This window comes from Hypanus sabinus, chromosome 14 (genome assembly GCF_030144855.1).
Source record: "Hypanus sabinus isolate sHypSab1 chromosome 14, sHypSab1.hap1, whole genome shotgun sequence".
NCBI classification, from domain to species: Eukaryota; Metazoa; Chordata; class Chondrichthyes; order Myliobatiformes; family Dasyatidae; genus Hypanus; species Hypanus sabinus.
Genome location: NC_082719.1, coordinates 19,160,971 through 19,185,951, shown reverse-complemented (window position 1 = coordinate 19,185,951; position 24,981 = coordinate 19,160,971). Strand labels below are relative to the sequence as shown.

Genomic DNA, 24,981 nt, shown 5'->3' with positions numbered 1-24,981 from the left:
ACATCACCATCTGCGGTCACGACTGGCAGAATCACAGCACCAACCTCCAATGATTTTTCCAAGCGGCCAAAACTCTTAACCTCACCTATAATTGGGACAAGTGTGTGTTCAGAACCACCTGACTTGCTGTCCTTGGGTATGTTGTGGAGAACGGGGTCATTGGCCCTGATCTATTGGAACTCCCTCTCCCAACCACCCTCAGAGCCCTCAAACGGTGCCTGGGCTTCTTTTCCTATTACACCCAACGGGTCCCCCACTACGCAGACAAGGCCCGCCCCCTGGTCAAGTCCACTGCATTTCCACTCTCTGCCGAGGCCCACGTGACCTTCAGCTGCATTAAAGGGGACATTGCCAAAGCAACGATGCATGCGGTGGATGAGACCATTCCCTTCCAAGTAGAGAGTGACGCCTCTGACTTTGCGCTGGCTGCTACCATCTATCAGGCAGGAAGGCCGGTAGCATTCTTCTCTTGTACCCTTCAGGGCCCTGAAATTCGGCACTCCGTGGTGGAGAAAGAAGCCCACGTCATAGTGGAAGCTATTAGGCACTGGAGGCACTATCTCGCCAGCAAAATGTTCACCTTGCTGACCGACCAGCGCTCAGTTGCGTTCATGTTCAGCAACCAACAGCAGGCAAAATCAAAAATGATAAAATTTTGAGGTGGAGAATAGACCTCTCCACCTACAACTATGACATCCTGTACCGCCCTGGAAGGATAGCTCAGCTGGCTATACGCCTTCCATGCAGATCTTTGCCACCTGGGGGTCACCCGACTAATTTCGTAAAAGCCTTACTGCCTTACTCCCTTGAGGAAATCAGGACGATGACCAGGGACTGTCAAGTCTGCACTGAGTGCAAACCACACTTCTACCGTCCTGAAAAGGCACACCTTATCAAGGCCACCCACCCCTTTGAGCGACTGAGTGTCGACTTTAAGGGCCCCCGTCCCTCCACCGACCGCAATGTCTACTTTCTCAATGTAATCGACGAGTACTCACGGTTCCCCTTTGCCATCCCCTGCCCCGATACCACTGCCATGTCCATCATAAAAGCCCTGCGCCAGCTCTTCACTCTGTTCAGATATCCCTGCTATATCCACAGTGATAGAGGGTCCTCGTTTATGAGTGACGAGCTGCACCATTACCTGCTGGCTAGGGGTATTGCTACTAGTAGGACCACGAGCTATAATCCCTGGGGGAATGGACAGGTGGAGAGGGAGAATGCCACTGTGTGGAAGGCCACACTCTTAGCCCTTAGGTCAAAGGGACTGCCGGTCTCTCGCCTGCAGGAGGTCCTCCCAGAGGCACTCCACTCCATCCGCTCCCTGTTATGCACATCCACCAATGCCACCCCTCATGAGCGACTCTTTTCTTTTCCCAGGAAGTCTGCCACTGGGACCACCCTACCGGCTTGGCTAACGTCCCCCAGGGTCAGTGCTGCTCCGGAAACATGCGAGGAGCAATAAATACTCCCCGATGGTCAAGAGGGTTCACCTACTTCATGTGAACCCCCAGAATGCCTACGTGGTCTTACCTGATGGGTGGGAGGACACGGTCTCCGTCCACGACCTGGCACCTGCAGGAGCACCAGACCCCTACCCCGAACACTCCACAGTGACTATGAACCCTGTATATATATATATATATATATATATATACCACCAATGCATTCACCACCGGCACTGGTACAATCACCACCGGTGCTACGTGGATCGCAGTGACAGACTCGACCACCTGATAGACTTAACCTGTAAATATACTTGTGAGAAACTTCGCCCCATGGGGTCTCTCTTTTAAAAAAAAGGTGGGGTGAATGTGGTAAACTATGTGTATACCTGTTTGGACATGCCCCACTGCTGACTGCTCCTGTGGCTTCTCCCACAGACCCCAGTATAAAGGCGACTGGAGGCACTGCTCCTCCCTCAGTCTCCATGATGTTGTGGTCACGTTTGCAGCTAATAAAAGCCTATCTTTTGTCTCCCGACTCCGAGAGTTATTGATGGTGCATCACTAGTTTATGCATATATTTCTGTTTATTTACTTAGTGATATAGTGTGGAGTTGCCCCAGCAACCCCACAAGCCCGATTAGCTCTAATCACAGGACAATCTACAATGACCAATTAACCTACCTGGTTAATTTGGGATTGTGGGAGGAAAGCAAAGCACCCCAGAAAACCCACAATTTCCGCAGAGACGATGTATAGAGACTCCTTGCAGAACAGTGCTGGAATTAATCTCCAAGCTAAATACAACACTACTGCGGCGCCCAAAAACTTTTACTTATTTTTTGAATGAACACGGAAAACAATTTGAAAATTCCACTTTATTGAATTACTCAACAACTTCAAAGCAATAGTCCTTGACTTGCTGACCAGCAGGGCATAATCAGTAAGGAGAGAGGGGAACACGTCTGTCACAATTATCTTCAAAGCAAGGCTGCTTTGTCAACCTCCTACTTTATTTCCTGTACACTCACAAATGCCTGGCCAGACTCTGCTCTAACTCCATCTATAGGTCTGCAGATGACACTACCATCGTGTGCTGAATCTCAAATAAAGCTGAATCGAAGGACAAGCAGTGCCCAGTGACATGGTGCCATGGCAACAACTTTCCCACAATGTCAGCAAGACAAAAGAGCTGCTCATCAAATTCGGGGGGGGGGGGGGTGCAATGCAATATCAACATACATTACATTTTGGCAACTTAAGGATTATTCTACTGAGAACTTGGACATGACTGGATATATTCAATAATGAGCGTGGGTTGCTCAAACAACTTACATAGAGCTTGTTTAAACTAATAGTGATTTCAAAGGGTGTCTCAGATGTGACATTGCTGACAGTACTTAGCTTCAAGGTATCATTATGGACAAGTCAGGTCATTCAGGGCAATTTAGAAACCTTGGGCAAGAGGCAAAGTCATCCCATCAATTAAGAGCCTACTCTTTTAGTCTTCAAGGATGCCACATTCTACCTGAGATGAGTGAATGCTATTGTGTACTTTGTGCACACCTTTGTGCCTGGATTGCTCTCCCCATGGAGGTCAAGATATTAAAAAGATATGATAAAGATAAAAAGAGAATAAAAAAATGATATGGTTTATAAACACATGAGAGCAGTTGATTTCTACCTTCAGTCATGGAAAGTTGTCCAGGATGCCCAGTGAGTGAATCCCATCTGCCTGCCCTTTTTATCCTCCCTCAGCATGCTGATCTAGATCTTGCTGTAACCTTAGACAATATTCTGCACTCTCCAAAATATGACCAACTTTCATTATTATTTACAGACTTACTGCTCATGCCAAATCACGAATGAACTAAGGATCCAGCACCTCCTTTACAACACACCACTGGTCACAGATCTCTCACCTGAGAAACATCTCTCCATTACCACCCTCTGCCTCCTCTCACCAACCTATTCTGTATCCAATTTGCTATCCCACCCTGGATCCCAAAGATCCTAGACCATGCAGGACATTGTCAAATCTTTAGTAACATGGTATTCAGTAGGTAAGGAGAGGTACCAGGAGCATAACATTTTAAACACTGAACTCCACAATAACTTAACAGTAGGAAATCCTTCATGAATTTACAGTCAAGGTTCCTTTAAAGCCACTGTATGATTTGACCTTTTGAAGATACACAGTGGGCCACAAGTGCCAATTTAAAGATGAACTTTATTTGTTACATGTACATCGAAATGTACAGTGAAATGCATCAAATCAGATCTGAGAGGATTGTGCTAAGCAGCTGGCAAGAATTGCCATGCTTTTGACACAAACAGAGCATGCCCACAATTCACAAATCCTAATCCGTACATATGAGGAACGTGGGTGGAAACCAGAGCACGAGAAGAAACCCGTGTGGTCACAGAAGATCGTACAGACAGCAGTAGGAATCAAAGCCTTATTTTACAGCTGGCATTTTAAAGTGATGTGCTCACTGTTACATTACCATGCTGTTCAACAACTGAACCATCAACAAACCAAAGCACTGCATTGCATTCAGCTGGAAGCTATTGGGACTATTGAATCACATCTATGTTCTGTGAAGCTTTCTTGCACCTACTGTTGCTCTCTCACCTAATTCTGTTGCTTTCAATCCTCTACATGGGGCGAGAAGGCTCCTCAGAGAAGGAACAGCATAGAACAATTGTTTCATCCCACCATGTGATTCCTTCGCTTTTCTTGCCTCTCATAGCAGTCCTTTCTTTAGAGGTGGCCATGATGAGGATTAACAAAGCAGAACACACGGTGTTAAGAATCTTGAGACAGTAACCAACCTTGCTTTGGGGTGTGGGGGGAGGTGTGATCACATGCAAACATTGCCAGAATTATATGGCAGCTCTGGTCTACGTCTAAATAATTAACAAACTTATTGTCCACAGTAATGAGACTATGAGCTTTAATGGAAGAGCATCATTCACTCTCTGTGGTCCTGGCTGGGTATAAGCACATTCATGTGATACACATGGCATTAGCAACCTCTCCAGTGAAGCACGGTGGGGTATGTAGCAATGACACCAGCTGCCAATCCAGTGAGATTTACCGCTGCATAATTAACTGTAATGCACACTAAATGCCGATGGAACTCAGCAGATCCGGCAGCATCTATGGAGAGGAATAAACACATTGTGTTTCAGGGCAAGACCCTTCTCCCAATTCAAAATTTGTAATAAAAGATCAGTTTTATTTGTCCAAATAAAAGATGGCAGATGGCAGTGTGAGATGCACTTTGGGAGGACAAATAAGGGTCAGACTCACACAGTGAACAATAGGACTCCAAAGTGTGTGGTGGAACAAAGGGATCTGGGAATACAGATCCATCATTCATTGAAAGTAAAGTTACAGATAGGTAGAGTCGTAAAGAGCGATTCTGATACATTGGTCTTCATAAATCAAAGTACTGAGAACAGGATTTGGGATGTTATGTTGAAGTTGTATAAAATGTTGGTGAGGTCTAATTTGAAGTATTTTGTGTAGTTTAGTCACCTATATACAGGAAAGATATCAACAAGATTGAAAGAGTATAGAGAATTACAAGGATATTGCCAGGATTTGAGGATCTGAGTTGAATAGGTTGGAACTTTATTCCTTGGAGCACAGGAGATGAGGGGAGATTTAACAGAGGTGTACAAAATTATGAGGGGTATAGATAGGGTAAATGCAAGCAGTCTGTTTTCTCTGAGGTTAGGTGAGACTAGAACTGGAGGGTGAGAAGTGGAATGCTTAAGGGAACCATGAGGGGAACTTCTTCACTCAGAGGTTGGCCAGAGTATGGAACGAACTGCCAGAGGAAATGGTGGATGCAGGTTTAATTTCAACACAAGAGAAGTTTAATAAATACATGAATGGCAGGGGTATGGAGGCTCTGGTCCAGGTGCTGATCAATGGGATTAGGCACAGTAATAGTTTGGTATGGACTTGATGGGTTAGAGGGCCTGTTTTGTGCTGCAGTGCTCTATGACTCTATATACATTTAAACTTTGAAAGTAAAATGCATCAAATCAAATCAGCGAGTATGGTACTGTGGGTAGCTCGCAGCTGTTGCCACACTTCCAGCACCAACATAGCATGCCTACAACTTACTCACCCTAACCCTAACCGTACATCTCTAGAATGTGGGAAGGAACCGGAGCACTTTGTGGAAACCCATGCTGTCACAGGGATTACCCACAAGCTCCTCACAGATAGCAGAGGGAATTGAACCCCAATCGGAGGTCACTGGTGCTGTAAAGTAATTATGCTAACCATTATGCTCTGATGTTGCCGTCTACACCCCTGTTCCCACTTCACTATCCTAACTTACCTGAATCCATGGTCTATAACCCTGGTCTTCACAAGCCAAAAATAAATATAACATTTTAACACAACCCTCATCCATTTAATAGAATGCAGTTTGCTGTGTTCATTACTCCTGCAGTGAAAACAAGTTATTAAAAGTTAGGGCGGTTTCAGACAACTTAAATATTCAACTAAACACTGAAGAATTAGATTGTACTTTTATTAAATATTTTAATTGCATTATGTGCTTCATTTCATTGGGGAGTCAACTGATGGACAATGACAATTGCTAATTAATTTAAACTTTTCAGATTTTGCAGTCTTAAAGGCAATAATACTGTTCTGAATTGTACTCTTGCTTGGATTCTGAAGTCCATTTGTATCAAAGAGGAAAGGATTCATAGTAGTAAATGACTTCATTGAGCATATTCTGGTAGTACTATTCCATGGTTCTAGGGGTAAATTGTATTCAATACAGCCTGCTGGTCATCCGCCTCCCACAGTCGCCCCAATATTGTATGGCCTTGTGGTTCCAACAGCCACCAAACTTTGCTTCCACAGCAGCAAGCAAGCTTCCTGTGGCCAGTCCTCAGAGTCCAAAGACCTTCAACAAATCACAATGTCAAGTGACCTGCTGCACTGTTTATAAGTCAAGTCAAGTCAAGTTTATTGTCATTTAACTATATACATGTATACTGTCAAATGAGACGATGTTTCTTTGGGAGGACAAACTCCAAGGCAGAGGGATCTGGGGGTACATGTCCACAGATCCCTGAAAGTTGCCTCACAGGTAGATAGGGTAATTAAGAAAGCTTTCATAAGTCGAGGGATAGAGTTTAAGAGACATGATGTAATGATGCAGCTCTATAAAACTCTAGTTAGGCCACATTTGGAGTACTGTGTCCATTTCTGGTCGCCTCACTATAGGAAGGATGTGGAAGCATTGGAAAGGGTACAGAGGAGATTTACCAGGATGCTGCCCAGTTTAGAGAGTATGGATTATGATCAGAGATTAAGGGAGCTAGGGCTTTACTCTTTGGAGAGAAAGAGGATGACAGGAGACATGATAGAAGTGTACAAGATATTAAGAGGAATAGACAGAGTGGACAGCCAACGCCTCTTCCCCAGGGCACCACTGCTCAGTACAAGAGGACATGGTTTTAAGTTAAGGGGAGGGAGTTCAAGGGGGATATTAGAGGAAGGTTTTTCCACTCAGAGAGTGGCTGGTACGTGGAATGCACTGCCTGAGTCAGTGGTGGAGGCAGATACACTAGTGAAGTTTAAGAGACTACTAGACAGGTATATGGAGGAATTTAAGGTGGGGGCAGGGTTTTAATGAATTTAATGGGAGGCAGGGTTTGAGGGTCAGCACGACATTGTGGGCCGAAGGGCCTGTAATGTGCTGTGCTATTCTATGTTCTCTGAACCAGGGTGTAAAGCACAGTAGTACACATAACATACAGTAGCTTATGAGAGCAAGGATAAAATCTACAGATGAATCACGCATAAATAACAAACTAAAAGGGCTTAGAGTAAATACTATAGGAGGGTACAAAACAAATTAACCAGTGACACTTTGAATATGATGCGGCAGGGAGTTCAGAAGCCTAATGGCCTTTTGGAAGAAACTTGGAACAAGCGCTCTTGTTTTATGCATCAGAGTCTCCTGCCTGATGGTAGAAAGTCAAAGAGGATGCTGGATGGATGGGTGGGATCCTTAACAATACTAAGGGCCCTGAACATGCAGCGCTCCTGATAAATGTCCCTGATTGATGATAGGGAGACCCCTACCTGATTTTCAAAACTCTGATATTCAAAGACTTTAAAAAAGTTGAAATTTACTTAAAGAATCAATGAATGTATATAAAAATAACATAAACTTCATTACTTGAAATCATTAAAAAAGAAATATAACTAAAAATAAATATTTCCTTAAAAGTTGAATTTATCTTTCTAATTATAGTTAGCATTCCCACTCAAATGAATGGATCAGTTTGAAAGGTTAGTTATGAAGCTGCGGGCCAGATACAGCCAAATGGCTGAGAAACTCAGTGAAGATCCCTGCACTCATGAGTGAATGTAGTAGATGTGGAGTGGGAGTTCAGCTGACCTCCAGCATATTCAGTACTGTGACATACAGCCATCGCTGTCCAGAATGTGCTGATGTACACACCACTTCTCATTGGTGTTCTCTATGAATGCTGCTTGGCTATTGGTGCAATCTGGTTCAACAAATAATTGTGCTCCTGATAATATCTACTACATGCAAAATGAGCACCCAGAGTTGGAAGAATTGAAAATGCTCATTTATTATCTTCATTTAGGTCCACGGTACAGTATTAGCTGTCTTTTGTAGTTGTCAGTTCTTGGAAAAAAAATTTCCAATAAACTCTTGTGAAAATTTTTTTCCATAAGTATAAACCAGTGGCAATTTTTAAAAGCAGAATCATAATATAATAGAATGTATGATAAGGTAAAACAATGAAATCATATATTAACTAACAATGATGGCTTTAAGCATTGAAGAATAAAATCCGTGCTCCAAGGTTTCCAGTTTCAGTCAGGAAATGATCTTACCATTTTTATCAACTGTGTCAAATAGTTTCTTCATAAACTGAAATATTTAAACATAAATGAATTAACTGTGACTATTTTGTTGCACAAACTACAGCAGTTAAATCAAAATATCAAATCTGTTAGATAATATATTTTATTCAAATCTGGCCATCCCCTTGTCTGATCCCTTGTCGTCCTCAGGGGAAAATGAACACCATTAATTATGTATTACCTTCAATCAGAAAGTTACAAGATCTTGGAAATGATGCAATATCTTCCAAATTCCACCCAGTGCAACTGAATATTGTCTTATTTTACTTAAAAATAACCGATTATGTTGATGCGTCCATACTGAAGTATAATATTTAAGGCCCAACTTGAACTGTGATTTCAAAACCTTAAACCTGGCTGTTGGCCTGGTTCTGGGATAGCTAGGCTGTGGCATGCACAAAAATTTTGTTGGAATGTGGTATTCAATTCTGCTCCTTGATTCTTTAAATTCCACCCATAATAAAATGATGCATAAGTACATGTTGTGGGCTGAAGGGCCTGTATTGTGCTGTAGGTTTTCTATGTTTTTTTGTTTGTGTCCTATAATGATGATCTATACTGCCAAAGAAACAGCAAATGATTTTTTTTTTACAATCCAAGAACAGTGAGATTTTCCCTAGGAAATATTTCACACTGGCTAGGTGCCAGCTAGACAATTCCAAGAACACATAACATTGGATGATATGTATTGTAATCCTCACAGACCTGGTGTACTTTATCTTATTTTTTTTTTGTGCTGCATCGTATTTGGAGTAACAATTATTTTGTTCTCCTTTACACTTGTGTTCTGAAAATGACATAAATCAATCTTGTCTATGAAGGTTCTCAGTCATCCAGGTCATTGTATATCAGGCAGTAGTAAATAAAGGCAACTGGACTTGCTGTGCTGTCCAGAAGATGTTTCGCCACTCATCCGAGAGGCTTCTTCAGTCCTAATCCACAGTGGCTAGTTTTCTGGCTTATAAACTCCGTGAGTTGATAAGCCATTAACCCATTAGAACATAAGTTGGGGGTTATCAGAACACTACATTGCCATGCCAAGAATGTGCCCACCAACATTACAGCTAAAGTCAAGGAATGCAAGTATTTGAGAGGAGCCTTGAAAGCTTGTGGCTACTGTGACTGGGCCTTCATCAAACCAACAACAAAAACCAGCAGGGACATCAGCCCAACACAGAGGTAAGGAACAAAGCAGATGGAAAAACATAATCATCCCATATGTAGCTGGAGTTTCAGGGAAACTCAGAAGAATTTTAAACAAATACCAAATCCCTGTGTTTTTCAAACCTACTCACTCAGACAGAAACTTGTCCAACCCAAGGATCCTACACCCAAACAAGAATAGAGAAATATTGTATATGCTATCCAATTCAATGAGAACCACACAGCATATCGGCAAGACAAAACAACTATTTCATAAATGGATGGTGCAACATAGGACGGCTAACATCTCAGGTCAAGGTTCAGCTGTATATCTACACTTAAAGGATTGTTATCCTTTGATGATAACAATGTGCACATTTTGGACAGGTGGTTTGAAAGAGGGGTTAAAGAAGCCATCGTTGTCAAACTGGAGAACTGATCCATGAACAGGGGGTGGCGATAATGCCATCTATCAGTAATTTACAATGTAGTCCTAATATCTCAACCCCAATGTCTCCACAACAGTTCACACCTCCATTCATTCAAAGAAAACACTAATGACCCTCTCATTACCTCTACGACTCTTAAGAACACTCATGTGATTGCTATTCTGCAAAACAACTCACAGAGTTTATAAGCCGGAAAACTACGCACCATGGATCAGAACTGAAAAAGCCTCTTGGATGAGTGGTGAAGTGGCTTCTAGACAACACAGCAAGTCCAGTTGCCTTAATTTACTACTGCCTGATATAAATGAATTGTGAATCAGAAAGGATTTGGCGTGTGGATTGGGACAGATTGTTTTCTGGCAAATGTGTGCTTGATAAGTAGGAGCCCTTCAAAGTGAAATTTTGAGAGTACAGAGCTTATATGTTCATGTCACAATAAAAAGCAAGGGTAACAGGTTTAGAGAGTCTTGTTTTTTTGTGAAAGGTATTGGGGATGTGATTAAGAGGAGGTGCATAGATGTAGGCAGCAAGGAACAAATATACTTAAAGAATACATGAAATGCAGGAGAACACTTCAGAGGGAAAGTGGGGGGGGGGGGAGCTAAAAGAAGGCATGAGGTCGCTTTAACAGACAAGGAGAAGAATTCCATGGGCTTCTACAGATACATTAGGAGCAAAAAGATAACAAGAGACAAATTGGTTCTCTTGAAGATAAATGTGGTCATCATTGCATGGAGCTGAAAGAAATAGGCAGATTTTAAATGGATATTTTTGCATCTGCATTTACTTAAGAGGTGGACACAGTAAATTGAACTGAGGCACAACAGCAAGGTCATGGGCTGTTTACAGATTACAGAGGAGGAGATGTTTGCAGTCCTGAGGCAAATTAGGGTGGATAAATTCTCATGATCTGATAAAGTGATCAGACTTTGTAGGAGACATGTGCAGAAATTGCAGAGGCCCTGACAGTGGTTTTCAAAATGTCTTTAGCCACAGGTGAGATGCCAGAGGATTGGACGATCGATAATGTTGTTCTATTCTTTAAGAAAGGCCCTAAGAATAAGCCAGGAAATTTTAGGCTGGCTAGTCTGACATCAGTAGTGGGTAAGTTATTAGAAGGTATTCTAAGGGAGTGGATATATTAAGTATATTAAGATAGACAATTAATGATTAGGAATAGTCAACATGGTCTTGTGTATGGTAGGTCACGTCTAACCAATCTTATAGAGTTTTACAATGAAGTTACTGGGAATGTTGATGAAGGAAGTGCAGTGGAAGTTGTGCACATGGACTTTAGCAAGGCCTTTAACAATGGTCCTGCATGGGAGGTTGGTCAAGAATGTTCAGTCACTTGGCATTCAGGATGAAGTTGTAAGTTGGATCTGGCATTGACTTCACAGGAGAAGCCAGAGAATGGTAGTAGACAGTTGCCTCTCTTACAGGAAGGGTGTGCCGCAGGGATCGGTGTTCGATCGTTGTTATTTGTCATCTGTATCAACAATCTGGGTGATGATACAGTAAATTTGATCAGCAAATTTGAGAATGGCATCCAGATTAGAGTGTAGCGGACAGCGAGGAAGGCTATCAAAGCTTGCAGCAGGATCTGGACCAGCTGGGAGAAGGGGTGGGAAAATGGCAGATGGAATTTAATGCAGACAAGTGTGAGGTGTTGCACTTTGGGAGGACAAACCAAGGTAGGAATTACACAGTGGAAGGTAGGGCACTGAGGTGTGTGGCAGAACAGAGGGATCTTGGAATACAGCTCCATAATTTCTTGAAAGTGCTGTCATAGGTAGACAGATTATTAAAAAGAATTTTTGCCACTTTGGCCTTCATAAATCAAAGTATTGAGTACAGGAGTTATGTTGAAGTTGTATAAGACATTGTTGAGGCTTATTTTGGAGTATTGTGTGCAGATCTGGTCATAGACCCACAAGACAGATATGAATAAGATTGCAGAGAAAATTTAAAAGGATGTTGTCTGGACTTGAGGACCTAAGTTATAAGGAAAGGTTAAATAGGTTAAGACTTAATTCCCTTGAGAATAGGAAAATGAGGGGAGCTGTAGAGGCATGGCAAATTTTTAAAGTAGTAGACAATAAAGAGATTTGATAGAGGCATACAAAATTGAGGGGTAAAGAAAGAGTGAATGCAAGATTGGGCGAGATTAGAACTAGAGGTCATGAGTTAAAGGTGAAAGGTGAAATATTTAGGCAACCTGAGGGGAAACTTCTTCACTCAGAGGGTGGTGAGCATGTGGAACAAATGGCCAGCAGAAGTGGTGGATGTGGGTTCAATTTCAACATTTAAGAGAAATTTGGATAGGTACTTAGGTGGGAAGGGTATTGAGGGCTATGGTCCAGGACTAGGCAGAATATTAGTTTGGCACAGACTAGATAGGCCACAAGGCCTTTTTCTGTGTTATAGTGTTCTATGACATTGTGACTCTAGAATAATAATTTATGAACAGGTTTTCTAAAATATTCTATTTAGTTCAATCTGTCTTTTTCTTTTATAAATAGAGAAACAATAAATATACATACATAGCTATGCAAAATTTTTCCTTAAAGTCCATGATTATTATTAGTATTTCATTAATTAATGATCTCAGCTCAAAATTACCATGTCATTTGGAAAAAACCTTTTTAGATTATTGCTAATTTGGGCACACTGTCTCAAAAATGTTGGCCAACCCTGGTTGGTGCTAAGTGTTGGCCCATTCTCGTCTTTGTATATCTACCTTCTGCATGAAACAGGGCTATGATCTAGCACTAGAGCAGCATTTTTTTATCCTTTCTCTTTCAGAAACATGCTCTAATTCAATTATGTTGCTGACTAAGGCTGCAATGACAATCAGTGTCAAAGAGAAAATAAATATTGTAGAGTTATGGTCTATGTTGACATATTTGGAGTTGCTTCAGCCTGGGAGTTAATAATAGTGACAGAGATACTTCCTCCAACCTAGAAATGATGACCAAACTTTACCAGAATAGAAATGCAATATGTCTCTTTGGCTCATTGATATTTTATAACAATAATAATGTGAGATGGCACTGAATTATGAGTCGGTCAGAGACTCACTGAGGACATGACACAATATATTCAAACTAATACATAACATCAGGCAGTGCAGCAATAGCAACAGTTTTTGGCATGAGGACAAGTAAATATCTGAAACTTGACATAATTATCTCTGAAATCAATGGAAATATTGAGGAAGACCTTGGCAAGCAGATAGCAATCAGTCTTTGTTCCAAGCCTACACTGGTATTACTCCCCAACTTTTCCTACACTACATCAATGACTGTATTGATGCTCTGCCTGCACCCATGCTGAGCTCGTTGACTTCATTAACTTTGCCTCCAACATCTACCCTGTCCTCAAATTTACCTGGTCCATTTCCAAAACCTCCCTCCCCTTTCCCGATCTCTCTGTCTCTATCTCTGGAAACAGCTCATCTACTGATGCCTATTATAAACCCACTGCCTCTCACAGCTACCTGGACTATACCTCTTCACACCCCTTTACTTGTAAAAATGCCAACCCCTTCTCTCAATTCCTCCGTCTCTGCTGCATCTGTTCTTAGGATGAAGCTTTTCATTCCAGAATGAGGGAGATATTCTCCTTCAAAGAAAATTGTTTCCCTTCCTCCACCATCAACGCTGCCCTGAACCACATCACTTCCAGTTTGCACATATCTGTCGTCACGATATCCTCTTGCCACCCCACCAGGAATAGGGTTTCTTTTGTCCTCACCTACCACCCCACCAGCCTCCGCATCCAGCACATAATTTTCTGTCATTTCCATCATCTCCAATGGGATCCCACCACCAAGCACAACTTCCAGCCCCCCCCCCAACTTGCTGCTTTCTACAGGGACACAAGTGCCACACCTGCCCCTACTCCTCCTCCCCCTACTCCTCCTCCCTCACTACCATTCAGGGGCCCACACAGTCCTTCCAGGTGAGGCAACACTTCTCCTGTGATCCTGTTGGGGTCTTCAACTATATCCAGAGCTCTTGGTGTAGACTCCTGTATATTGGTGAGACCTGAAATAGATTGGGAGACTGCTTTTCCAAGCACCTTTGCTCCATCTGCCAGAAAATGTGGGATCTCCCAATTGGCCACCATGTTAATTCCACTTGCCATTCCCATTCCGACATGTCAGTCCATGGCTTCATCTACTGTCGTGATGAGGCCACACTCAGGTTGGAGAAACAACACCTTATATTCCATCTGGGTAGTCTCTAAACTGACGGTATAAACAATAATTTCTTAAATTTCTGTTAATTTCTACCCTCCCCAATCTTCACCATTCCCCATGCCCTTTTCTCTCTTTCACCTTCTCCTTACCTGCCCATCACCTCCCTCTGGTGCCCCTCCCCCTTTTCTTTCTTCCATGGCCTCTGCTCTCTCTTATCAGATTCCCCCTTCTCCAGTTCTGCATCTCTTTCACCAATCAACTTCCCAGCTCTTTACTTCACTCTCCGCTCCCCAGTTTCACAATCACCTTGTGTTTCTTCCACCCCTCCACCCACCTTCTTCCTCTAACTCCTCATCTATTTTTCCCCAGTCTAGATGAAGGGTCCCAGCCCGAAACATCAACTGTACTCTTTTTCCATAGATGCTGCCTGGCCTGCTGAGTTCCTCCAGTATTTTGTGTGTGTTAAGATTTTAATAGTAGTTAAATGTTTCTGAATTTACAACTTTATTCCTTTGGTTAGGTTCGTAAGAAACTGGTACTTTGTTAGGTTTCTCCTCACCTCTGGTTTTCTAAGTCCTTTAGCTTCAATGAATTTCTTGAAAGATAACATTGCATGGAGTCTTCTCATCTTTCTTTCCTTAAGTTGGCGGGGGAGGGAAACAAAGTTGCAAGAGAAAAGCTCATAAATTACCTTTTCCATTCCCAAGTAATCCAAACCCAACTAATTTGTCTAACTTGGCTACATAGAGTACTGTTAACATATGTCCCAGCATTTGAATGCTTCCTTACTAAAGTCTTAAGGACTGATCATCTAACTAGATATAGGAATTAATGTTACACTTTCAATGATGAACAGTTTTATTTCCACTTCATCTCCCATTCCGTACACTAAACCATGCCAACTGAATCATTTTTTTCATTGTTTTAAGATCAATGCATAACAATGGAATGTTATGAAGCATTGCTAAAATGATTATTTGACATCCAAAAATAAATGAGTAGAAATTTCTTGCAAACAAAATATTTAAATGACATGGATCTTTATCATAAAACATCTCCTGGAGTCCATCCATTGACTTGAGAAAAATACGAAACCAAACCAAACTCCTTACAAACTTGGCATCATATTTGCAGCAGAGAACACATCCACATCTCTACCACCTTCTATCATCTCCCATTTCCACCTTTGAAATATTGCCTGATTCTATCCAACCTCAGAAATACCACTACCAGTAGCAGAATTGTAAAATCAATGTCTCCAGATTGGGCTAGCCTGATACATCCTTGACTGGCCTCCAGTATACTCTGTGTAAATATGAGGGCATCCATAACTCTGATATTTTTATAGTCTCTCTTGCCCATCTCCTTTACGGTCCCTGATTTGTATTGGCTCTTTTTAAGCAATGATCCAGTTTAAAATTTTTGTTATCATTATTTATAAATCACTCCATGGATACTCCACTCACAAGAACAATATAGGATTATTGTTTGTTATTACTACACATGCAGAATTCAGGACATATTTCCAGAAGAGTACAATCTATTCTCAAAAGACTGAATAATATTTAGATCAAATTCATCCATGGAGCACTCAACACTGGACACAAGAAATTCCTGGCCCTCAGCTATTGACTTCTAAACCACCACCACCTGGAGGGAAACATGCTATAGAGATTCCAGGATAAAAATAGAAAGAAAAAAAAAATCTAATGCAATAAATCAGGTACATATTAAAATAGATAACCTGGTTATTCAGTTGCATAGATAAATAAGGAAAAGTGCTACCTTCTCAATATCTCCTTCAGATAAATTTGATTTATCTGTCTCAGGCACAAAATTGGGATCAACCAGAGGTTCATCAACTCTTCTTTTCATCCATGTCTTTGGGTCTAAGTACCATGCTCCATATTTAAATTTGTACTCCCTTTGTTGGGTAGATTCCTGCAAAAATATGATCACAAGGATAATGGCAAGTCTTTATATAAAGTTAGCTGATTTGTTGCAAATTGCTTTATGGTTTTACACAATTTGCTTCACAGAGTTATGCCAAAACACACTACAAAATGAAACACCCAATTTTAATCTCATACAAGATGTTGTTAGTCTCATTTAGAATTCTGAATCTATTTCTGGTTTCCTCACACTGGGAATATTGAGCCTTCAGTAAAGGTACAGTGAAGGGCAACAATTCCTTCTCAGTTCAGAACTTTTTTTTTACTCGGATAAAGGGATAAAGGGTATAGTCTGTAAATTTTAGAAAAATGTAGATCTGTTGGTCATTTTATTAACATTAATAAATAACAGAACTATAAGTTGAAGTGCAACTAGACTGGACAGTATTTTTAACAGGTCAATAAACAGACTGTTTGTTAAAAAGTGTATCAAGAGCAATGTTTGCCTTGTAATATTACGTCATGCTCTCTTCATAGTACTAACATCAAAGAGGAGGTACAGAAGCCTGAAGACACACACTCAGTGTTTTAGGAACAGATTCTTCCCCTGTGCTATCAGGTTTCTGAATGGACAATGAACCCACCTGTGAACACCATTATTGCTCTCCTCTTGCACGACTTATTTAATTCAATTTTTAAAACTTTAATATTAAATATTAATATTAAAATATTAAATTGAATATTTGATTCAATATATTTTTGATTGTATTATTCTTTATGTAATGCAATGTACTGCTGCTGGAAATCAAGTTTCAAGACACTTGTCAGTGATGTTATACCTGATACTGATACTAAAGACCTGGTTTGGTACTGCTATAATTTACCAGACTGTAAACTGCTGAAACAGATTAAGTTCCAATTTCTCTGCAACCTGAAACGTAATCATGATGGACCCATTTGTGCACTGAGCTCTTCTCCCAAGCCTCTAGTACACATCATTGACTTATTGACTGACTTGAGTTTGTTGCAACTCCTTTCATCTACTACACTGGACAGTCTTCTGCTTCTGAAGAGTACTTGGTTGGTATCCATTTACCTTGAAGGACAATGGGTGATAGTGATCATCACAAGCCTGGGCAGAAGGTATGGAGATCCTGAGATGCTCAGTCATCAAGAGCCAGTGATCGCACCAGTGTAGTCCAAAGGAAAGTTTATAGAGCAATACATTTGGCACCAGCTTGGCTGCAGGAGCAGCGGGAAGGATGTTCAATGACGTCCAGCCGCCTTAGGTGCTGCACTCCGGATTTGCTGTCTGGGTTTACTCCCGTAGACTTTGTCTCTCTCAAGGCTGCCCACAAGGCAGTGGGGCTATTTACCCATAGCTGGAAATCTGTTTCATGAGCACCAGGGTGTGTCCACATACCAGTGGGCCTGGAATCTATGTATGAAGGGGCCAGACCTCCTCCCCAACCTCTGTAGTTCAGCCTGAGTCCAAAAGGAGTTTAGTTTCCATGTATTGCCAGCGAGGAGGCACTACATGAGGCTTGCTGTTGGAGAGGCTACGTACTGGCAGGGAGAGACTTACACATTCAGATCTCCTTTGCGCAAGACTGCTAGTCAGCGAGGGAAGCTGAAAGTGAGAACGACAAGCACTGCCCACTACACTACCACACTAGAAGCATGACAACAACCATTTAGCCACAAGAATACTTAATTACCAAGTTGTTGCCATTCAAGGAAATTTGCCCTTATGGAATTCACAAATCACTACCCAAAAAATTTGAAAGCTGACAAATTCTCTCTCACAGAATTTAAACAAAAAAGAAAAACAAATAAACATTTATTTTAAGCTCACATTTCTCAACACATGGACAAATGATGTGGTTTCACGTTATGCAAATCATGTTACATAAGAATGGATTCCCCCATTTCAGGAGTCACCCGTACTAGCAATCTTTGAATTTTGAGTAGACAGACTCTCTGAATATGTCTTCAAATATTAAATCTGTTCTTTAAATATACACTCAGTGGTGTCTTTATTAGGTGCCTAATAAAGTGGCCACAGGCGTGGAACCCAGTGTGGTCTTCTGCTGCTCTAACCCATCCACTTTGAGGTTCGGCATGTGCATTCAGAGATGCTCTTCTGCACACCACTGTTGTAATGCATGATTATTTGAGTTACTGTTGCCTTCATGTCAGCTTGCAAAAGTCTGGCCATTCTCCTCTGACTTCTCATTAACGAGACATTTTTGTTCACAGAACTGCCAGTCACTGGATTTTTTTTGTTTCTTACATCATTCTCTGTAAACTCTAGAGAATGAAGCACTTGAAAATCCCAGCAGATCAGAAGTTTCTGAGATACTCAAACCACCCCATCTGGCACCAACAACCAACCTATGGGCAAAGTCACTTAGATCACATTTTGTTCCTATTCTGAAGTTTGGTCTGTATGACAACTGAAACTTCTGACCACGTCTGCATGCTTTTATGCATTGAGTTGCTGCCACATGATTGGCTGATGAGATACTTGTAGTAATGAGCAGGTGTGCAGGTGTACCTAATAAAGAGGCCATGGGGTAGATATGAATCACTGCTGGCCTAACTAAAAAGCTGAGTCGTTATTAGAAACTCAGCACTATCCAGGACAGAGAAGCCCACTTGACTGGCAGCCTGAACATTCATTACCAACTGTGCACAGCAGCTGTGTTGTGCATAATTTACAAATGTCAGTTACTTGTCTGGAGTATTCTGGCAGCACATACCAAAGCTGACATCTCTTACCAAAGCAAGGACACTAAATGCACAGAAGCACTACCACCCACAGGCTGCTCTCTGAACTGCACACCATCAGAACTTACAAACATTTTGCTGTTCTCAGCAGGCCAGGCAGCTTCTATGGAAAAGAGTGAACAGTCAACGTTTTGGGCCGAGACCCTGCATCACCCTATTGATTTCCTCCAGCATTTTGTGTGTGTTGCTTCGGATTGCCAGAACCCGCAGATTTCCTCATGTTTGCTGTTCCGTTATTGTGAGATTATTCCTACCAGAGAGACTACAGTAGTTTGGGATGGCGGATCACCAGTAACTTTGTGGGTGAATTGGGCTGGCCAATAAATGCCAGCAAAGCCCATTCCCTATAAAGTCTGTGTTATCTCAATTTGATTCACGTTTAAATATGTTACCTCAATGAATTTGTCTGAATGTAACACAGCAGCAGGTAATGCCAACTAAAATGCATGTCCAAGCACTTAACAAATGCGATAAAGTTTCTGCTTCTATCATTCTATCATCAAGTGGGAGAATAAATATGTCAACTTTAAATTATTACATTTACTACCGATTTAAATTTAAGATCTCTGGTTATCAATCTCCCTGTATGTATTGCAATCCAGGACCTTTTACAGGTGACTCCCACCTTACAGCAGGTAAGGTAATCAAAATTCACCTTTACAGAATTCACAAGTCACTATCAAGAAATTAGGATAAGGAATACAAATTCACTCTCATGAACTTTGTGTGCTAGACAGTAAATAAGTAAACATAATTTGTTTTTGCCAACTCTACATTCAATGTTCTACCTTCTATAACTCATATTTCTTGATGAATGTGCAGATGATTAGTAATGATACTGAATTATTTTTCCCATGTATTCCAAGATACAATGAAAAGCTTTTGTGAAATGAATTCTCCTACATTCAAAAGAAAGTAACCAAGCTAGCCACTTTTTCCATCTTGTGAAAAATTTCCTAAACTGCCATCAGTCACAAATCACTCATAAATCTCTTCTGCATCCAGTGTAACATTATCACATATTTTCCATTACATGGGATTCATAATTTTATCTAGTATTCAGTCTGCCGCCTAACAAGTGGGTTAGGTTTAACTTAACTGTGGAATGTGAACATTTATTCCCTGCACAAAGGGCTTTTGCTAAACACATTTACCTATGCTCTTCTTTTCCTACAACACTAGTTTCTTCTTGAATCTTTTGTCTTAATCATTAAACTTGGAAGAGAATTCCACAGCTTCACCACCCTATCTACCTGTGACATTGCAAATAAGCATGCTTACTTACCGTGCCAATAGCTTTGCTGGTTTTCGCTGAAGGTGGTAGTGGAGGGGTTCCCACAGTTTTCCTCAATTCTGGTGGGACATCAATCAGCTCTACTACTTGGATAGGTATTGCGAGTGCAGCCTGGGACTCATAGTTGCTGGCAAACAGGCTCATGATAGTTGCTTCTTCGATGTTGTTGTTCTCGCTACCCTTTATAGTACAAAGGATTGAAGGCAAGTTTTAGTAATTACATACAGTCTGATACTTGGACTAACTGCTAACTAATTTATTACCAATAAAAACATTCCTGGAGGTGGGAAGGAAAGAGCATCTGACTGGTTAAGTAAATGCACTGCCTGGTATTACGAAGCTCCCTGCCAAGCAGAAAGATTCTAAAATTAAAAACTTGCCTTTTTCACGTTCCATCGACATAGAGTAGACGGCTTTGGGATATTATACTAGAGACCATAAAGGCAGTGAATGAGAAGTCTTTCAGAGCTTATATTCAGGATGGATTTCTCCCTGGTACGGATGCACACCCTGTAGCTGTTAAGTTATCGAGGGATATGACTGTGATCAACAGCTCAAAGTCCTGAGGAAAATCCAATTTGCATTCCATGTTGCACCAATACTTCTATACCAACCACGTACCTTGAATTTTATTTTTTTGTCATACTGCTCTTAATAAAGAGATGAAACGTAGTCAATAACTGTAAATCATTCAAAAAGTAAACTTTCCTATGGGGCATGCTGAATGGCCACTATTGTATCAGCTTGGACCAATTCAAGCTGCCAAGTCTGAGACAAGAAAAGCATTATCATGGCACTTCTCCAACTGCAGGATGCCTGCAACGTGTCTTTGAACTGCAACCACTGTAGTAAGAGGAGCTGCACAGCCTTTATTATTTTGGAATCACTTTGAAGCTCCAGTGGGAAATCAAGAGAGTGAATTTCTTTGATGGTTCTCATTCTCCAGACAGTGAAGCCAGTGATTGCACGACAAGAACTCCTACTACAAAATGTGAAAACCTGGTTTCCAGCAACATCACACTGGCGAAGTCCAAAGGAAATTAGCTCCCAAGTGTGTTATTATTGTACTTATTACATTAGTGATTTCATTTTGCTTTATTTCTATTTCTCATTAAAATTAAAGTTCTGGTTTTTATTCTGAAATATATGGGCTTTCAGTCTATTATTTTTCACTAGTTTTGGAGTGGTCAGCTGTTAGAGTTAGCTGTTATGGAACCACAGTGGTCAGTTCATACACAGACACAGACATGCCCCAATCTGAATGAAGAACGTTCATTATTCACTCTCGGTGAGTGGGTCCATGAAATTTCAAAGTGCATAGATGGCCTGCAATCTACCTTACATATAATGAGACTCAGAAACCCTATCCTTTCTTAATAACCTTGCAGTGTTCTACACACAGCTATTGAAACAAACAACAAAAGTCTACAGGGAGTCCTACAAAATTATATTATCGGTGTAAATTGGTGCAAAGTAAATTCTCCACTTTAAAAGCCATAACTGCTAGTGAATGCTAGCTTCACAAATGTTGGTATGAAGACTGCAATATTGAATAACAATAATGATAAATACATGGCATATGTGATTTACTCTGAACTGCCACCTCAGTTTAGGAGGAATTCAAAGTGGACAATAAAGTGCCAGTATTGCCATCGACATCCAGACCCCATGAATGAAGTAAAAACATTCTGTGAATGTTGGGGTCATTTTGTTTCTTGTTACTTTGTTTTTTACAGCTTTTTAGCAAACTGCCCTCTTACTTATCCTTTAAATAATTAATTCTCTATTCTAAGTATTGCAAAACCCTCAAATTTCAAGAGAAGCATCAACCAACAGAGGAATATATTTCAGCATTTTGCACTTCACTAAAGTGACTCTGAAAGCTGTTGGCTGTTTGAAGAGCCCAGTAAATCCATGAGTAATAGCATTATCAACATTCCCCTTCCAAACTCCATTTGCCATCTTGCTCAAACATTTATTCTACATACCAGCGAAGCAACCCAGTCACAAAATGCCTTTGTAACCTCTTCTATTTCTTTCTCTTGCTGTGACGGTGTGTCCCCTTTCAGTTTTGCATTCTTGTCCTCTTTTTGTGTCCCTCTCGTTAGAATCCATTTGTATGGGTTTCTTTGCTTTGTCTCTTCACTGCTGCGTAATCCAAGCACAAGTAATTTGACCAAATAAAATAAAAAATACTGGAAATGCTCAGCAGATCAGACAGCATCTGTGGAAAGAGAAGCAAAGGTAACCATTAACTCTCTTTCCACGGATGCTGCCTGATCTGATGAGTATTTCCAACATTTTCTAGTCTTTGTTTTAGGTTTTCAACAATGCCATTTATTGTATTTTCACTAATCAGCTCAACTTTAATATTAATTAAAGTTTATTATTAAACTCAATTTTAATATAGATGAATAAATATGAAGGACCAATCAGCAAGAGGGGTTCATTAGAAGGGGCCGGTAAAAATAACACAGGTGCAAATGGAGTGGCCATTCATTTAAATGTGCTAATATTTAGAGTGGCTTTGACTCATCGGCCAGAGTGAGGTGCAGAATCCTGTAAGTTACTCTGCTTTCTGTTTTTATTTGTTCATTCTTACTTGTTAGAGCATAGTAGTTCAGTGAGAATGGCTCCAGGGGAAGTGATTTGTACTGTGTGTGGGACGTGGGAAGTCTAGTAGACCTCCAGTCTCCCGAATAAGCACATCTGCACCAGGTGCAGCTGCAGCTCCTGAGAGAAGATATTAATGAACTGGAGAGATAATCACCCCTAGATTGCAGGAGACGGGTAACTGGGTGACTGTCAGGAGAAGGAGGGGAAATGCGCAGCCAATGCAGAGTACCCCTAAGCTGTCCTCAATAAGTATACAACTTACTCTTGAGGGGAACAACCTACCAGGGGAAGCCACAAGTGACCAGCTCTCAGGAACTAAGCCGGGTACCGTGGCTCAGAAGAGCAGAGAGGTGAAAAGGATTGCAGTGATGGTAGGAGATTCCATAGTCAAAGGAACAGAGATGGGGTTCTGTGGCTTGATGGAGACACCCGGATGGTACGTTGCCTCCCAGGTGCCAGGATCAAGGATGGTTTGGACTGGGTCTATGGCACTCCCACAGGCGAGAGTGAGCAGCCAGAACACTTGGTACATATTGGCACCAATGACATAGGTAGCATAGATGAGGAGATTCTGAAGTGAGATTTTAGAGCTCGGTAGAAAGTTGAAAAACAGGATCGTCAAGATAGTAATCTCTGGATTGCTGCCTGTGCCACGTGCTAGTGAGGTTCATGCTAGTGAGGTTAAGAATAGGATGATTTTGCTGGTGAATGTGTGGTTGAGGAACTAGTGTAGGGGGCTGGGATTCAGATTTATGGATCATTGAGATCTCTTCTGGAGAAGGTATGCCCTGTACAAAAGGGACAGTTTGCACTTGAACCAGAGGGGGTCCAGTATCCTTGCGGGCAGGTTGGCAAGAGCTGTTTGGGAGGGTTTAAACTAAGTTGGCAGGGGGATGGGAACCAGAGTGATAGTGCTGGGGATGAGGTAGTTGGTTTACAAACAGAGGCAATGTGTAGTGAGGAGAGGCTGTTGATAGGGCAAAATTGGAGTCAACAGGATGACTTTCAACGTAAAAGGTGGACAAAATCAAAAAGGGTGAATACTGGACTGAAGGTGTTAAGTGTGAATGTTCGCACTATATGGAATAAGGTAGATGAACTTGTAGCACAGTTACAGATGAGCATGTATGATGTTGTAGGCATTACTGAACGATGGCTGAAAGAAGATTATAGTTGGCAGCTTAATATCCAAGATACACATGGCATCAAAAGGACAGGCTGGAGGGAAGAGGGGGCAGCATTGCTCTGTTGGTTAAAAAAAACAAAATAAAGTCATTAGAAAGAGGTGGCATAGGGTCGGAAGGTGTTGAATCATTGTGGATGAAGGAATTGTAAGGGTAAAAAGACCCTGATGAGGGTTGAATACAGACCCCCCCAAACAAAAGTAAATATGTGGTCTACAAATTACAATGGGAGATAGAAAATGTGTGCCAAAAGGGCTATGTTACAATAGTCATGGCGGGTTTTATATGTCATGTGCAGGTAGAGGGGAATTTCTAGAATGCCCACAAGATGGCTTTTTAGAGCAGCTCTGCTTGAGCCCACTAGGGGATCAGCTATTCTGTACTGGGAGTTGTGCAAGGAACCAGAATTGATTAGAGAGCTTAAGGTAAATAAAACCCTTAGGGACAAGTGATCATAATGTGATCAAATTCACTTTGAAATTTGAGAACAAGAAGCTAAAGTCAGATATATCAGTATCACAGTGGAGTAAAAGGAATTACAGAAGCATGAGAGAGAAGTTTGTCAGAATTGATTGGAAAAGAACACTGGCAGGGATGGCAGCACAGCAGCAATGGCTGGAATTTCTGGAAGCAATTGGAAGGCACAGGATAGATAGGTCCCAAAGAGGAAGTAGTTTTCTAAAGGTAAAATGACACAACCATGGCTAACAAGAGAAGTCAGAGCCAATATAAAAGCCAAAAAGAGGGCATATAATAGAGCAAAGTTAGTCAGAGGATTGGTAAGCTTCTAAAAACCAACAGAAGTCATTCAGAAGGTAAAGATGGAATATGAAAATAAACTAGCCAATAATATTAAAGAGGATACCAAAAGTTTCTTCAGATACATAAAGTGTAAAAGAGGGTTAAGAGTGGATATTGGGCTGCTGGAAAACAATGATGAAGAGGTAGTAATGGGGGACAACAAAATAGCGGACAAATTGTTTAAGTATTTTGCATCAGTCTTCACAGTGGAAGACACTAT

The 24,981-nt window shown here is 41.2% G+C and overlaps 1 protein-coding gene across 1 annotated transcript in view; it reads right to left on the bottom strand.

The window, feature by feature from the left end:
• Positions 1-2,317: 2,317 nt before the first annotated feature.
• The window catches only part of zgc:158260 (uncharacterized protein LOC571389 homolog), a 47,706-nt gene continuing 25,042 nt past the window's right edge, over positions 2,318-24,981 (bottom strand). The window contains exons 4-8 of the mRNA XM_059988822.1: positions 22,149-22,308; positions 20,152-20,340; positions 15,970-16,125; positions 14,744-14,821; positions 2,318-8,395 (exon numbers count right to left, since the gene is read on the bottom strand). Coding sequence (XP_059844805.1) covers positions 8,342-8,395; positions 14,744-14,821; positions 15,970-16,125; positions 20,152-20,340; positions 22,149-22,308 — 637 coding nt within the window. The 3' untranslated portion in view covers positions 2,318-8,341. The remainder of the gene's footprint in view (positions 8,396-14,743; positions 14,822-15,969; positions 16,126-20,151; positions 20,341-22,148; positions 22,309-24,981) is intronic.